The sequence below is a fragment of the Taeniopygia guttata genome, chromosome 3, assembly GCF_048771995.1.
Source record: "Taeniopygia guttata chromosome 3, bTaeGut7.mat, whole genome shotgun sequence".
Taxonomy (NCBI): Eukaryota; Metazoa; Chordata; class Aves; order Passeriformes; family Estrildidae; genus Taeniopygia; species Taeniopygia guttata.
In genome coordinates, this window is record NC_133027.1 from 64,457,142 (window position 1) to 64,474,584 (window position 17,443).

A 17,443-nucleotide genomic window follows, 5' to 3' on the forward strand; every position below is an offset into this window, starting at 1 on the left:
GCAGCACGGCAGGGGAAAGGGCTGAGCGAGACGTGCCCCCTCTGTTCCTTAGCCCCTTTTGCCGATGAGGCGCGGCCGGACGGGCTGGCTTCTCCCTGGGGAGTCCCGCTGGACCGAGCGCCGCGGGGCCGGGCCGGGAGCAGCTACCTTGGCTGGCCGGGAAGGGTGAGGCTCCAGTTCGGGGAGCCACAGGTAGGCGGCGGCCTCCTGCTTTTCCCAGGTTCGTGGGAGGTTTTTTCCCCCCTCCCTTCCCTCCTCCTCTTTTTCCAGCTCTCGCTTTCCGGGTTGGGAGTTTGGTGCGTTCCGAAAAGTGCCTGCAACGGCGCGGGGTTCCCCAGGTGGAGCTGGTCCGGGCTTTCTCTCCCCTCCTCCTCTGGCTGGCTTTCCTCCTTTGTGGCCGCATCCAGGGCGCTTCAGTCCCCCTCCCACGCTTCCTCTTTCCCTCCCTCCCCGCCTCATCCTCACTTCGGGGAGAGAAACCCGGGCTCTTTCCTGTCTCCCTGCCGGCCCGGGCTCTCACCGCGCCCGCCGTGCGGCGGTGCTGCGTCCCGCTCCGCTCCCCCTCCTCTCCCCTTCCCTCCCGTCCCCTCCCTCCTCCCGGGGCCGCTCCCGCCTCCGGGGGCCGCTCCCGCACATGGGCGCCGCGCGGGGCTCCCCCCGCGCCGAGGCGGCGGCTCCCCCCGAGCCCCGCAACGCCTAGCCCGGCCGCCCTCCCTCCCGCCCCGATTCATTTGTTGTTGTGCTGTTCTCTCTCTCCCTCTCTCTCCCTTCTCTGAACTTTTGTCACCGCGGCCGCTGCGCGGATGAAGACTTTCCGCGCCGGGGACGCCTAGCTCTCCCCGCCACCCCTGCCGCTGCCGTGCCCCGCGCTGCTCCCCGTGCCCGGCCGCGATGCCGTTCCCCCTGCGGACCCTGGAGCCGCTGAAGCTGTGCAGGTTGGAAGAGGCCGGCGGGGATGGCGCGGAGCGGGGCGGCCCGGCGCCCGGGGACCACGCAGGGACGGCGGAGGGGGGCGGCGGGCGCCGCCGCGGCGCGGTGCCGCTCTTCGGGACGCTGGAGCAGGTCAGCTCGTACGCGCTGGTGTCGCTGCTGATGCAGCTCTCCGACCTCTCCCGCTGCGCCGGCGACATCTTCGGCGGGATCCTCAGCGAGGCGGACTCCCTGTGCCACCGCAACGCCCGGCTCCAGCGCCGCCTCGGCGCCCTGGAGGAGCTCCTCGCTCGCCTCGACCACCGCAAAGTCAAGATCCGTAAGTACCACCCTTGCCCAGCGCTGCGAGCTCGTCCGGGACGGTGGCGGGAGGCTCGGGGAGCGGGAGGACCGGCAGGAGGGCGGCCACCCGGTGGCGGAGCTGTTGGCGCGACAGGCTGGGCTAGTTTGTGATTTATTTGAAAATAGGAAGGAAACAGGGACACCTAAGCATCCTCGTCTCTCTTTTCCCGTGCTCCGGGGCGGCGGCCGCCCCCAGTCCCACCGCGGCTCCTCCCGGGCCCCGCCGGTGCCCACGGGCTGTAGCGTGGCGCTGCTCATCCCCTCCGGGCCACCACGGGCTCGGTGCCGGTGGCTCCGGCCCTGGATGTCGCCGGCCCGTGCGGGAGGGACGGTGTCAGCGTGCGGGGCTGGCGGCTGCGGGTGCTCCCCCAGAGCTCCTGCGCGGCGGAGCCCTCCTCACCGGGGAGAATGTGTCCGCGGGCGGGCAGCGGGCTGGCCGGGGGCCGCCAGCACCGGGAGCTGAGAGCGCTGGGATCCCGGGGGAGTTTGTTTATGTGCTTACGCCGGGTATGCGCTAGACTTGGGATCAGCCGAGCTTCTGACAGTTCAGCCCACATGCCCGATTAATTCTTTTGTATGTGCACGGAAAGACCTCAGTAAATAGAAACCTGGATGTATTTTGCAGCTGGTTTTGTGTCTCTCGGTTCTCTCGAGCTTCTGGCTTCTGTTCTTTGTGCAGAGCTGATCTCAAACTTTGAAATTTCAACTTCATCTGGAGCCCAGGCAGCAAGATGCAGATTCGGCCACGGATTCCTAAGCAGTGGCAGCATGGGAGGCTGTTCTTAAGTTTCTTTCAGAGCCTGTAAAGTGGCCCTTAGAAGTAACTAATTGTACACCTACACAGAACTATAGGAAAAGGTGTTTTTTTTGGTTTTTTTTTTTCCGTTTTTTTTTTTGGGTTTTTTGGGGTTTTTTTGGGGTTTGTTTGTGGTTTTTTTTTTTTTTTTTTTTTTTTTCCTTGAGCTCGGTCCAGCTTTGGAGAAAGGATCCAGTAAAAATTGCATCTGGTACATGAAGTTTTTTTTATGCGTGACCAAGCTCCCCACAGACAATGTGGGAGATGGCTTGCAACATCAGCTTAGCTTTCTCAATGTGCTGGAAACATTCAGGAACCCAAATAATTGTGTTGCAACTTTTGTGGCAGCTATATACGGTGGTAAACCCAGCTTAAATAGGGTTGTTGCTCAGAGACCACTGACAGTTTTCTTCTGACTGGAAGTAGAAAGCTTGCTTTCTATGTGGCGCACTTATGAACAAAATTGATAAGGATGTCAATTAATTGATAATTTCAGAAATAAGATTTAAAGGGTATGAACCCTGTATGGATAACTTACCTGTTTCATTGCAGAAGTATTCCTTATGGTATACTTGAGTATGTGATTTCTTTGGGGGAGGACACCATCATCATCCATACCAAACCTTGTGGTTTTTAAGTGTGAGGCTAAAGTTTTGTGCTAACCTGTTTTACTTTTTTAGGTTTATAACTGAATGATAAACTGAAGGACCATTTGTTTCTCACCAAGACAATTATAACCCTTTTCTGCCAATATAGTTGTGTTATTTAGGCGTGGCATTGTGCTGTCACACTTGAAATGCAAGTGTGTTATTACTGGGGATACCTGCAGTATAGAGGTATATTAAATTGATTGCCTGATAGGAAGCAATATTTATTTATCTCAGTTTAAACAGGATGCTAATGATTACCATACATTGATGCAATGTATATAAAGGCACTGATGCAATGTATATTAAGGCTACTGCTGCGCTGTGCAAACCCTGAAATTCTGTGTGTCAGACTCTTAGTGATTGTATTCTTTCTTAGTCATCCTTTTGCACAAATTATATATTCATGAATTTTTGTTGTTGTTGTTATAACTCAGTTCTTTGGGCTAAGCCTGTTATTACTTTTAATTTGATGGTCTTTGCACTTGTCATTGTGATGCCCAAAATTATGCAATTCTGATGTTTGGCGTTCTCTGCTCGGTTTTAAATTCTTTGCTAAGTGTCATTCAGTTTTGCTACTTGAAATGTCATTGCTGCTGCTACATTCACTTTTCAAAGATCTCATTCACTTAAGTGTAAGAGAATTAATGATTATTTTGTTCTAATTTTTTGGTGTTTTGGTTGGTTGTTTGGGTTTTTTGCTGTTGTTTGTTGGTTTGGGGGTTTTTGTTTTGTTTGTAAAGGAAGATTATTTTATTTACCTATTCAGTCACTAGGAATTGATGTGTGATATTGACATGAAGCTGATATTGACATGAAGCTGCACATAAAGCCATGACAGTTCCTGTAGGCTTTCTAGATACTGCAGTCTGGTCAAGGAGATCAGGTAGGATGCTCAGTTGCAGATAGAGTCATGAACATCTCTGTAATACAAGCCATCAAGACTTGTCTGCAAATTTGACCCTGTTCCTGACATTAAAGAGAACTATACTGAAAACAAAGAAAATTGTTTAATAGTGCTGTCTTTGTTTGGGGACAACAGCAAGGGAGATTTTTCCTTCCGATTTTTGAAGTCTCATGGAGAAAGCTGTTTGCTGTTGCAGGATGTAAGAACAACAAGGATTGTATAATTGCTTTCCCATTTACTACATTTTTACTGATCATAAACCTTTTCAGATATTGTAAATTACAGCACCTTTTGTGGTGCACAAGTATACACACAGGTGCAGCACGACATTTTGTCAGATAACTTAAATAATTTGCTCCTGCATTCAGGATGAGGGGATAGGACATTGTACACCTGCTTTTCAAATAATGGGTAATTTCTACTGGAATAAATGGCTTTTGTTATCTTTGTGGGGCCCAGTCAATAATTTCCTCTTGCAGCTGAAGGTCCCAGAACAACTTCTGAGATCCCAGCATGATGTTGTATGGGAAGGACTAGAAGATGACTAGAAAACTTCAAATCTGGGTTACAACCACTTTTTAAGAAGTAGCTGCAAACTGGCAGCTGGTAGAAGATATGCTATGTGTGTCCGTGGTGCTTGGGAAAGTACATAATTTGAAATTATGGTGGTTTTTTTTAATTTCAGTTTTGCACTATCATAAATTTTGTTTCAAAGTAAAGTTTGCATGCAGTACCCTTCAGATAGAAGGAGTCCATCAGTGTTTGTTCCTCACTGAGCATGGGCAGGGGTGCGAGGGAGGGAAAGCAGGCAGAACAAAGCTCTTTGTCTTCACTTAGTCACTCTCTGCAGTCAGTGACTGTGCTTGCTGGTCTGTCTGTACAGCGTGTCCTTGTGTGTGTGTAGGATCCATATGCTCCTAGATCTAGATATTAGAGTATGAATAGGTAAATGTGTCTCAGATGATCTCTGATGTTTCTCTTCTGTTACATGCTCGCTGGTGCTCTGCGTGAATGCATTAGTACAAGGACATCCATCCACTGCTCCACATGGGAGAGAGTTTTCTGAGGTGGCAAACTGGTTAAGGATGTGCTGCAGTGCAGTAGGTGCTGTGTCTTTGCAACCCTTACTAGGGATAAACTTCCCTATGTCTGGAATTCAGCCATGCCCTTCAGCAGGGGGAGGCCTCCTTTCCAAGGGTTTTGTACTGGTGTGCTACATACATACTCGGAGAGTTTAATTTCATGTCTGCTTCAGCACTTTGAAGGTAGCTTTCAGATGTATGCCGTCTTGGTGATGGCTGAGTTTTCAGATTCACTAGAATGATTCTGCCTTCTCTGGTTTGGTTTAGCTCTCTTTAACTTTTTTTTTTTACAGTGGCAGAGAAGTTTCTTGTTATATCCCCCCAACTGAGAAAATTGTGTTTGACTTGATTTCAATACAAGGCTATTTTTAAGGCCAGTTGGTAAAATGGTTTCCTGACATGTATTTGAGCTTTGCGTAATGAGCAGGGTGTTGTGCCACAAGAAAGGAAATCAAAATATGATGAGACACGGCCCTATGGGCTGATGACTGGTTTATAACTCATGGTGATGGGAGGCACTAATGGCTCAAGGTGGTTCATAAAACTCGAGTGTAGTATGCAGAACTTGTGACCTTATTTCAGCTGCACTAGTCACATCTAGAGAATTAATTAGATTCAGTACATTTTTAAACAGTCTTTCATCAGGTTTTCATTAAGCTTATGTGTGTTGCTGTTTTGCATGATATTTTGTTGTATGTTTCCAGCATCCAGCTGCCATGATGTGTTTTACACCACGGGACTTGCCTAACAGCCTTTTATTTTCCAGCAGTGTGCATCTGTGGCTGTGACCTAGCATCAGGTGATGTAGTTTTTCATCACTTTTGGTTCTCAAATGTCAGGGTGGGTGAGGACAAGTGCCTCTTTGAAGTGATCAGAGCTCGTCAAAAGGCATAGGATGGCTACAGAGAAATCTTGCATGAGTTGCAAGGCCAGCTCTTGGGAAATGCTAGGGGACCTTGTCATTGTTTTTGTAGGGCATGAAGAAGGACATTTTTTCCATTAATATTTGTCTTCTGCCATCTGCTGTTATTTATGCAAAAAATATTATTGCTGTTCTTTTCTGTAAATCCCAGTGGCTTGACAGACTGGAAGGCTGTTCCTTCCATCCTCTCTGCTATTTATTTTAAAGTCTTTCTGAAGAGATGAGTTGAGAGAGATGATGAGAGTTTAACCTAATGACAACTTCTGGTTCAGTGTCTCCACCAGCAGGATGGGGTTTGGCCAGTTGCATCTCCTGTTTTAACAAGAAATTAATTTTATGGAAGGGAAGAAATGCTACCTCCTAATTAGTGTTGCTTAAAATCCTTCAGTGTTTGATTTTAAAGGCACAGCATAATAATTTGATTTTGATGCACAATGTCTATACATATGTATGTTTTTTGGTGTTCTTTTTTCCCCTCCAAGTTTAAGGACATTAATGCATGAGAGCTGGGGGTGTGAGGAATATGGCTTTCTATTTGTCTGCATGATGGAAGGACAATCCAGGTTACACTTCATCTCCTGCTATTTTGTTTAGTAAGTATTTTCCACTCTTTGTGTGCAAGGCAGTACTGGAGCACATTTCCTGCTTTAGCTGAACAGGAAGCTTTATTCAGCTTATTCCTAGGGAAACCCCTCCTCCATCCCAAGCCACCAAAAGTAAGCATTATTTGAGACAGCATCAGTTGTAGGCAGGAGATGAAGGGGCTGGCTGGCTTTCTATACTTTCTGGTGTAAGGACAGAGAATACAAGATATTCATCACCTTGCAGCAATAAGAAGAATCCTTCTTTAAAAAAAGGTTTAGGGATTAAAAAAAAAATCAAACAACACACAGCCCCACAAAACACACCACAACCAAAATCTCCAAACTAACCACCAAAACCACAGTGTGCTCATGAGAAAACTTTGGTGAGAAAAGACAGGCTTTTAGGTGAAGAACTCTATTCTAGCACTACTTGGGAGCTACTGTTCATCCATGATTACAAATGCTTGAGGTGTCTGCACTGTGGTACTTCTCTCTGTTGCTGTGCAATACAAAGATACAACAGCAAAGTTCAACCATGTTAAACAGTTAATTCCTAAGTTCCCCCTGGGAAAGAAAAGAAGAAATTTTCTCTTTAACCCTGTTGTAATTATTCAGTTTGCTGCTCAGAAGCAATATAACTCTTGTTTTATTTAGCTAGTGCAAGACTAATTATCTGTGGAAATTCAACCTGATCCAAAGGAGATTTCATTTGGAATAAGCAGGAAGAAAGTCTGAGTTAGAAAAAGATTTCCCATGGGGATGGTGGGCCAAGTCGTTGTCCTGCTGAGTGGCAAAGCTCCAGCTGAATTCAGTCTGATGAAGGTTTGGCTTGCTGTTCTGAAAACAGTTGACACTCTTTGGCTGAAATGTAGAGCTGCTTTGTACATTGCTCAGAACCTATTATGCACCACCTACCAACATTTATTTCTGTGGAACTTATGATTGGTTTGATCATTCAGGAAAACAGTGTTTAGGAGAGGTAGTTAATGAATTAAACATATTTGTATTTAGTTATTGTCAATTAGGATCTATTTTGAAGGTATTTTAGGATGCACTAAAATGTCCACAGGAGTTTCTCTTCCTATTGGTATTGGCACAGTCTCATCTTGGTTGAGTGCAAGCTAATAATCTTGGTCTTGTGGGCTTCTCTCTAAGCTAATATGAATCTCCTGCAGACAAATAATTTTTTGGGTGAGCCTATTAACACAGGCTCATTCAACATAGAACAACACAGTGGAGAGGCACTGAAATTCCTCAAGCCCTCTATCCTGGAATTTAAACCACCCTCTAATCAACAGAAAGTGGGATCAGGCTTTCAAGGGGGGTTGGGAACAGCTTATCCCACACATGCTTAGTGTTTCCTGCATCTTCTAGTGAAGTGTTTGGTGCTAGCTGCCCTCAGCCATGGGGTACCTCATTTAGTGTTGCCCAGGCCAGGTTCACTGTGCTAATTCCTGGCCTTTTCCTGTGTTTCTGGGTGAAGGAGCAGCAATTTCCCTTTCTTCATCTTCCTTTTTTTCTGCCTACATGCTCAAATTAATGATAAAATAAATGATGGCATGTTCTTTGCTTCCTGTTATCTGGAGCACTAGTGCAACAGAAACAGAAAGGAGGATTGGGAAACAGAAGGAATTAAAAGACACACATCGAAAGCTTGGCAATTATGCAAAGCCCCAGTTTCTTTTGTAGTCCTAAACTAGCTATCAGCAGGCGAGATCAAAGCTGTCCACCCTTACAGTTAACAAGATCAATTAAACATGCTAATTAAATGTTGTTTTTGGCTGTAGGTTGGATAGGAAACCTGCTGGTTGGATGGCAGTCTCCAGAAAGCCTGGATGTCATGCAATTTAAGAGACTAGAAAAAATATTTTGCTGTCTCTGGGCTTAGCACAGATTAATGTGGGTGGACTTTGTAAGTTGTTTGTAGTTATATCCTACCATATTTTAGTTGGGCAGGGCTGCTTCTGGTTTCAGGCTGTCATGGGTTTTTTCTCTTTGTCATTTGTAAATGATGGTGGTTTAAGTTAGGTTGTTTTTATTTATTTATTTATTGGCCTCTTGTCCTTTAATCAGCATTGTGCATATGAGATTTCATTGTCCTTTAAGAACTAGGAGTAGTTAGAATATAAATGTTTAAGGTCTAATTCATGTGATTGAGCTTTGGGCACTCTGCAGTCTGGAGGTAGGGTAGTTACCCCTGCAGAGAGAGGCACAGCCAAGTAATTGCTTTGATAACATTCTTCTGGGTAGTTACCCTGTTGAAGCCACTGAACTACACAGTTTTTAGGTTAAAACCTGATTAATTTTTTTATGTCCTTCCTCTAATTTTCTCCTCCTCATTTACCTTAGTAGTTTGGACTCCTCACTCACCCCTGCTCTGAGCTGCCTCTCCCTGTTCTGAGGTGTGACGGTTCCAGTGTCTGCTCTGCGCCTCACCACCCATGTCACTTGTTAAAACTCAGCATTTTGCCTTCCTCAAATACAACAGCCTCTGCAGGCCTGATAGTTGGTTGGGTTAGTGAGGAAGGAGGTGAGGAGACGGGAGGCAGAGACAAAGAAGGGTGAAATTTGATGGAGCTTTTGGGTTTCTCCTGACAGCCCCTCTCACCCCTCTATTTCATAACCCCTTGGTATTAGCCCCAGTGTAAGGCCTTCCTGCCTGGGGTTGTGGCACAGTGGGTAGCACCATAATAACTGAGTATGCCCCTTTATTGCTTCCCTTCCAAACATGTCCCTTTTTCTGCTATGGGAATATAAAGCAAACACAAAACCATTTAGGCTGTTACAGTGATGGAAGTGAGAATATCAAGGTATTACTTGAAATAAAAAAACCCTCAAAGGAACTGACTTTAATATGTGTCTGTGGCTGTGTTCTTATAACTTTCAAACTTAGAGGACATTTTAATGTTTCAGTAAGTTTAATTTCCGTAATGTGAGCAGCAGCTCTGTTTTAATTTGAAATTTGACATCTTGGTAACAGGTAGATCTGTTAAGTTAGTTGATTGGACGTTCCTTTTACTGTAATCAGGCTGTAGCCTAGCTAACCAAATTTTGATTAATCTAAGATTGTAATTTTTTAATTAACTTAGCTCCTACTTTTCAGAGATTAGGACTAGAACAGCTGCCTCCTGAAGTAAGTATATTGAAAGTATGAATGCTACCTGAGCCATTTAGTTTTTTCTACTAGCACTAATTGTAAATGTTAATAGTAATGGAAAAATTATAGTAATTTAAAGCATATTGAGTAATAGTGACAATGGTGGGATATTTTTTCTCCCCCTCATTGAGCAACCAATTGGAAAATGAAAACAAGACGCTTCTACAGTATGTTTTAAATAGTAATGTTGTACTTGAATGCTCTTCTTTCTTGGTTCTTCCATTTTTTTTTTTTTCATGTCAAAATGCTGGCTACAGAAGAGCTCTAGTCAGCTTTTAAGTGGTAGGATAAATATTGCCACTCACTGGCTTATATACATTCTTTGTGTCTGGCTGTTATATTAGTAAAGTTTCTCAAAATCTTGGGTTTGAGTAAGAAAGCAAGCACAGTCTTTCTTCTTGCAAATGGTTGTCTGTCTTTTGTTTTCTACTTTAGCAAGTTTTAGCTTTTGGCAGCAGATGGAGTTTGCTTACAGGAAGCTCAGCAGGATCCAAGATGAGTGCCTTGTGGGTTATCTCTAGTGGCACCTTTTGTTCCTGCTGTATGGAAGGGAAGAGCTCCCAAGCAAGGGTGCTGAGTTTCCCTTCCTGTTCAGTATCTAGTTCATAGTGAGTAACTGAATCTGCTTGGAACGACTGAGAAACCAAGTGATGCTTGGCTAATGCAGTATTGTTAAAAGTTGAAAAGAAAATTTCAAAATGTAGTTAGCCATGTTGTCCTTAGAGACACTTGAAACATTTTGAAGTAAAAAAAGAACCCAACTACCAGGAAATGGGAACAAGATCTTACAAAACTTTTCATTAACTGTGGTATTTAATCTTCAATTTAGAAGAAAGATAGCACAAGCAAAGTTTGATTGATAACACAGCAAAATCCATAACCCATTATTCTGGACATAATGCAAATAAGAGCCTTTCTTCTCAAATTTTGAATTATTTTTCCTCTCTCAAATATATGTCCTAGACAGTGAAAAATATTTCTTTGCAGAAGTCCAAGAACCCAAGAATTTCAGAAAATGACCACTCTAAGATTGAAGATATATGTTCAGATGCAATTAAGCACATGGTTGTAACCTCCTTTATACTATTTTGATTTGTAGTGTTGGAAATATAGGGGCCTTCTGAGGCGAACTTTAAAATTTTTAAATGTGAGAAGGAAATAAGTTTGTTCTAGATGTGTTGTGAGGAAGAAAGAATGAAAATACAGTAATGTTCATAAATATGTCTTGGTGTGTTAGTGTAGATGCAGTTTTCTAAAAGTTGTTCATTGAGCTATTTCCTTGTTCTATTAAAATAAAGGTAGGTAGCACTATGTGGTTCCTCCTGCTAACTTTATTTTAATAATGTGTATGTGACAGAAGATCACATATTTTTAAGGCATAAGTACACTTACCATAAACTCATTCTGCATGGCTGAATGCATGCCATAGGTAATGGCTATGGCAGGAAACAGAAGGGTGATAATGGGGTTAGAACTGAGAGGTTTTGTACTAGTTGCATTTGCGACCTTGTTGGAAGCCCAGATATGGGAAACTGGTATGGCAACCGATCTCCGTGGGGCCAACACCCTTCCTGGTATCTCTGGCTGCTGCCCTGGCAGTGGGGAGCATGTGCAGTCCTGTTGGGCAGGCTGGGGCAGCCTGAGCCCTTCAGGGAGCAGTCCCGTGGAGGGGGCCCTGACCCCGTTGGGCTGCAGCTGGGCTCAGCCCTGGTTGTGCAACGCCAGCCCAAGTGGCTCTGCCTCCGCGCCTCGGAAATGCCGGCTGGCATCGCGCAGGGCTTGCCTCGTCCTGGGGAGACAGGCAGGATCATAACAACGGTGGTTTCAATGTAAATACATTATTGCAGTTGATTCTGAAATTACTGTTGTGGTTATAATTGTATAATAATTATGAAATACGTTGAATTATAATCTATAATCATGATCTTTACCTTCAGGAAAGAAAGGAAAGCTGGAGAAAGCGAGGCAAGTGTGCGTCAGTTGTCTTGCCCTGCCTTGTCTTGATGGTCAGTGGTAGGACAGGGCTGCCCTTCTCCAAATCTGCGTGGAGAGGAGAGAGGCTGTGTTTGCTTATCCTGAAGGAAGGTTAAACTACAGTGTTGGCCTGTTTGTGATAACAGATTTCCTTAAAACATTAGGAAGCACTTACACAGCACAGCCACAGCGCAGATTTAAGCATGAGTTAGAAGGCTCTTTGCCCTGAGAGAATCTAGTCATAACACATACAAGTGAATCCAGAAGATGGTAATTTAGTTAAGTGTGGCTTAAAATGGTCTGTTTTGAAGAATCCAAAGTTTCACAACAGTTATGGGTTTTTTTGAGGTCTAGAGGAAGAGCAGGTAATTAGAAATCCACAGAGTGTTTGCCTGAGGTGAAGAATACCACAAAAACATACAGCTCTTGGTGCTTTTTAGTTTGTCATGTTACAAAAGTCTCTGTTTGTCCATATCTGTTACGGAGACATTGTGTCTACTGGATGGTAATGAAGACTAAAACCATCTGCAGGTCTTATTATCTTGCCTGCTCCCACTCATTGCAGAGTTTGGCTTGAATTCTGTAATTTGTGATGTCCCTTCTGAAGAGTGTGGTATGTAACATGGGAGGGGAGTGCTCTTCAAGGCGTGTTGTTTTGACCCTGTTGCTCTAAGCATGTTTTCCTCTCCCACCCCTTTTTCCAACACATTAAATACAGTAGCTTTTTCTTTACAAAACATTTTTTTTTCTGTTAGTAACCTTGCTGACAAATTGTGAAACTTGCTGCAGTCTGGAAATAGCTGCAGCTTGTAAAAGGTAGGATGAAGAGTGGGTAATTTAGCATTGTATATAGAGATAATGTGCTGCAGCTTAACGCATCAAATATTTAAATGATTTAAATGCATTGTGTAGTGCAACTGGTAGAAAAATGAATTAGGTCATGATAGACAAAAGCGTGTCTTCATTTGAGCTCCTGTCAGCTTGGCATGTTTGTGCTCCGCTGGTTTTATCACTAGTTCTATCTATGCACATATGGTATTTCTAATTTAGATTAGTATTAGTGGTTTATAAAAATACAAATAAAGTTAATCCCAAAGATAAATGAAAGCATGGTCATATCTCTAATGGAACTTTGAATTTATTTGGGAGAACTCCAGAATATCTCAGCTTTTAATAAAAACAGCCAATAGGAAAAATTCCTGACTGACAAAAGGCAGATAGCACCAAGTAGCAAGTGCAGGTATGAGCTCTGTATGTGAACACTGAACTGAGCAGTGTCACTCATTGTCTATCTGAAAGTTCTGCATGGTCATGGTTAGCACAGCCTCCACTTACAGGGTATTACAAAAGATGCTTTAACTGTGTGCTATGTGCTGCATTACCTTTCTCCCCCTACCTTGGTGGCTGTTGTTGAAGCTGAGACAATGAGTTTGAATGGAATGAAACTTTTTAAGGGAGAGTTCTTCAGGCTGCTTGAGTAGTCACCAAAGGTCCTGTCTTGAGAGAGTTACAACCGAATGGGCAAACCTACAGTGTTCCCATGGGCCCACATGTTGAGCTTATCCAGGTCCGTCTGGACGGCATCCTGCCCCTCAGGCGTGGCAACCACACCACTCAGCTTGGTGTCTGTCACCTGCAAAGTTGCTGAGGGTGCACTTGATCCCTTCATCTATGTCACTGATGGCATGAAACAGAATGGTCCCAGTATGGACCCCTGAGGGGCCCCACTTGTCACTGAGCTCCATTTGGACACTGAGTTACTGGTCACTACCTTCTGGCTGTGGCCACCTAATCCAACCCCTTACTCAGGACAGGCTGAGTGGGAGCCAGGTGATGAGGGCTGTGTGCATTTGGATTTTAAATATCTCCAAGGATGGAACAATCACAACCATCATAGTAAAGCTGTTTTTCCATATGCTTAGATTGAGTTTCGTGCATTACAGTTTGCTCTCATTGCCTCTTGTCAAAGCATTATAACCACGAACATGGATACACTCCTTACTGGAAGGCTGTCCAAGAGAGTTACTAGTGGGACCCAAGATGAAAAACGACTTGATCAAGAGAGCTTTGGTAAATGTCTGTCCTGGTTTTGGCCAGGACAGGGTAATTTTTAGATGGAAAGGTGTGTGGCTGGGACCCAGATGTTATTCTGTACCACCTCAGGCCATTGCTGCAGGCAGGAGGAAAAGGGACTCGCTCTTACCATCTCTCTCTCTCTCTCTCTCTCTCTCTCGGGGTAAGGGGTTTCCCCAATTAAGAAAAGGTGTTGAGGGAAGCTGTCTGGTATTTGCTTATTGTCATGGGCTTTCTATGTAAATAGTTTCTTTGTCTTTTGCTATTATTTTGTTATTAATGACCTTTTGTTATTAATATTACTGCTGTTCATTTTCTTATATATTGCTGTTTCCAGTTAATTGTTCTTATCTCCACCCGTGCCTCCAGTTGGAGTGAGGGGGGAGCAAGCAGTGATGTGATTTTAGTATTTGGAAAATACCATTTCTAAACTGTGAATATGTCTTAGCACATTTATTTGAAATAGGATGGGCAAGGGAAGGTGTTCATTAGTCAAGTTATAAAGCTGGGAGCCAAAAATCACATTCTAAAAATTAAAAATAATATTTTTTATTTTTACTTATAATTATTTACTTGAGGACTTCTGACCTTGCAGTGCTTCTTGGGAAGAGCTTTAATATTCTCCATAAAAATACCTATTGTTTCTGTTGAAAGGCAAGGTAATAAACTTGATCTCAGAAAGATGGAAACTGTCTCCAGTGAAGAAAGTGGAAACTGTTTCCAGTGTCTCACCTTACAGATCCTGCTGGCAATGATCTCTCAGAGAGTGAAAAGCATTCACTGTGTGCAGGAGGAGTCCTGAACAACCCTTCCGCATGCTTAAGAATTTCAGCAGCGGCTTCTCTTTGAAATTCTGACAAAGATCCTTGGCTGGGTTTTTGGAAACTGTCTAGGATCTAGGTTACATTACTACAGTACCCTATTTTTTCCTTGTTGATGGGAGCTTTATTAAGGAGGATGGAAAACATACCATGTTATTCTGTTCTTCATCTTGCTTGGGGCAAGCAAGCGAACTCCAATGAGAATTACAAGAAACACCTTTTTGATCATCCACAGCAGCAGTTGATCAAATAAAGCAGTTCCTCAGTAGCCTGAGTTGCTGCTAATTAAAGATATTTTCTTATCCTTCCCCTAAGTATGCAACTCTTCAGGCTGACTTAATTGCCAGGACTGTGTAAGTGTGATGGTGCTTTAGAAGAAAGTTGTGATTTAAGGGCCAAATCAAAGCTATTGGAGAGAAATAGTTTTTAAATATTTTTGCTAGACTGCAGAATTATCTGGTGTTTTACATAACTTATAACTTACATACATGGATGGCAAACTATCATGATACATTTTTTTTTCCCAGTGCAAGTTCATAAACTCTTGTTTAAATTGTCCAAATTCACAAGGAGGAAGCCAAACTGGCATTCAATACAGCTATATTTATAGTTCTTGGCAGGACTTTTCCCATGTGAAAGATGTTATATGTAAACTCTTGGAATAAAACTCAAAGTTCTGTGATGACAATTCTAAAGACTGCCAGATCATCTAAAATTAAGAGATTTTAAATAATAGATCAGTGTTCTGTGTCAGAGTTCTCTTGTCTTATACTGTCTTTCTGTTGTCCATTTAAATTGATTTTCGTTACAGCACCTCTGGGAAATATCCACTGGATAGCTTGTAATCTCAGGTATTTGGCACCTCTGTTGCTTTCTGCCATGGAATCCTGCAAAAATGGGGTTCACTGAAAAGTCTACTCTTAAGTATTTGAGTGTAATGAATGATTTTTCTTTTTTTTTTCTCCCCATATTGTGTTTCCAAGGAGAATAGTTATAGCCTGTGGAATACATCCTGTTTTCTTGGCTGCAATGAAACCCTTGCTTTTTATTGGTAATACCTACTATTTTTCTTCTTTGTGGAGGCTGCCAACATGTGACCCAGGACTTCTTAAAGACAAAGGCTAATAGAGATGTGTTCCTTTGTTTTGTACCAGAGAGGAAAAGGTTGGGGTTTTCTCAACCAGCTAGTTTTCCCTGTGGTGCTTTCAATCAAACCTTGTGTGTGTCTCTCTCAAAGAAAAAGAAAAACCAGCTCAAAACGAAAAAATTAAATCCCAATAGACAACAAAAAGAAAAACAAACAGAACAGCCCCTACCAGATGAAATTGACTTTGCCCAAAGTGTAAGAGAGATAAAAAAGTAAGGGCCCTTTAGCCTAAATGCACGTGTTCTGATTTTTTTTTCTAATCTGTATCAGTAGTAGTGTACATTAGCCCCCAGTAATTTTTAATTTGTTAGTATTCCTCAATACATATTTTTTATATATACAGATCATGTAGCTGAAACTTCTTTTCGCCTGTTTCTTGTTTGCGTATAAGGTCAAGAAGACACATGGGATGAAAGTCTGGGTTGACTTATGATTTGCATTTTCCAGCATTAGTTTTGACCTTGAGTTGCTAAGAATGAACTTGGAACAAAAGAGCTTTATAGAAGTGGTTGATGGATGGGTTGTAATATTGAAGTTTCCCTCCCCCATGCTCACATCCTCAGAGCTCAGTCCATCCTTATGCTGAAGTGCTGCCTTCATAGGCAAGAGTCTACTGCTGCAGGACATAAAAACGCTGAGGCTGGCACTTTGGGAGTCTGTTTATAATAGTGAAGATGTAGGAGACAGAGAGAAGTCTAAAGTGTGTAGGTAAGTTTTGGAGTAGTTTTCTATTTTTTGCTTTCAGTGGGAGGATGTCCCCCAGTGTTTCCTAATGAAGTAATGTTTTAGATAAACATCTTACCTATCTATTGCATAGGAAATGTTCTTGTATTCCTTTTGTCTTCTCTCTGCAAAACAAAGCTTGCTTTGTGTGGATTGTGGTACATTTTTTAAAAATTACTTTTTAATTAAAAAACTGTTTTGAACCCTATCCCCCTTCAGCTTTCCATTTATTTCAGTACCTCTAGCTATCACAAATTTGCTTTTTGTCAAATTTGCAGAGCTTCTTCACTGAGATGCTATAAAAACAGGGAAGTTGTTTTCAGAGGAAAAGGAATTAGCAGCAGTGGAAGTAACAACCTGAGCGGTGATATATCCAGGAACACTCTGGAGACCATATTTTGCAATACTGAATTCTGAAAACAGTGTTCCCCCTGACTAGGAATTGTTCCTGTGTTTTTAATCAAGCTTCATTGATATTCAGCACTGAGTGTGGTGTAAGAGCAGGGCTCCTGCAGAGCTGTAGCTGTATTGGGCTGGCACTGTGGCTCCCAGCTGGGATTCTGCCAGCGGCCTGGGGGGTCCTGAGACCAGAAAATGGGGGAATGTGGCTACCTATGCTGTCATATCATAAACTAATCTATGTTGGAAGGGACCTTTAAAGTTCCTCTAGCTGCCTCCTTTGTGTTTAATTAATTAATCTGTTTTTACGTGGATGAAAAAGGTAAATTGGTTACAAGAACAGATGGCACAAATGGAAAGGGATGAACTGAAATGAAGCAAAATTAGCATGAGGCAGGCATCAGTCCCGTTGAACTAATGAAGTTCTGCCTTCTGCAGTCATCTTGAAGTCTCTCATATGTGTTGTCTTAGTTTTGCAAGTGAGGGGCTGGTTTGTTTCTAGAAGAAAAATAAATATAGAAACATAGAAAGGGAGGGGTGTGTCACTTATTTTGCTAGAGGGGATTTTAGGAAAAAAACAAAATGAATATGAAAAATCAACAGATGTTAAAATGCTGTGGATTAAATCCTATGGGTACTACAGATGCTGAGAGTGCTCGTGGTTGCCAGCATCCCTATGAGACCTCTAATATTTATAGCATCTAGTACTGTAACCTTGCAAGATATCCTTTAGAATGATTGAAACTTGCTTGGAGATCAGAGATCATCTTCTGCAGCCTTGTAGAGACAGATCTTGATTTTGGAACCTGAAATTTGTGGGTGCAGAATAATGGGCTGATGCACAAAGAAGTGACAAACCAGTGTATGAAAATACCACCATCATCCTTCAATGGAAGAGCAACATCTTTTCCTTGAAGGTTGATGCTTCAAAGTGAGTCA

General features: G+C 43.1%; 1 protein-coding gene across 7 annotated transcripts in view; it reads left to right on the top strand.

The window, feature by feature from the left end:
- The first annotated feature begins 285 nt into the window (after positions 1-285).
- NHSL1 (NHS like 1) overlaps positions 286-17,443 on the top strand; it is a 180,660-nt gene continuing 163,502 nt past the window's right edge. For 2 of the 7 annotated variants that reach the window (XM_030268127.4, XM_030268126.4), the window contains exon 1: positions 287-1,249. In XM_030268127.4, the coding sequence (XP_030123987.4) occupies positions 892-1,249 (358 nt within the window). In that variant the 5' untranslated portion in view covers positions 287-891. Of the gene's footprint in view, positions 1,250-17,443 lie in introns of all 7 variants that reach the window. The other 5 variants (XM_030268118.4, XM_030268119.4, XM_030268120.4 and 2 more) reach the window with 3 other exon arrangements.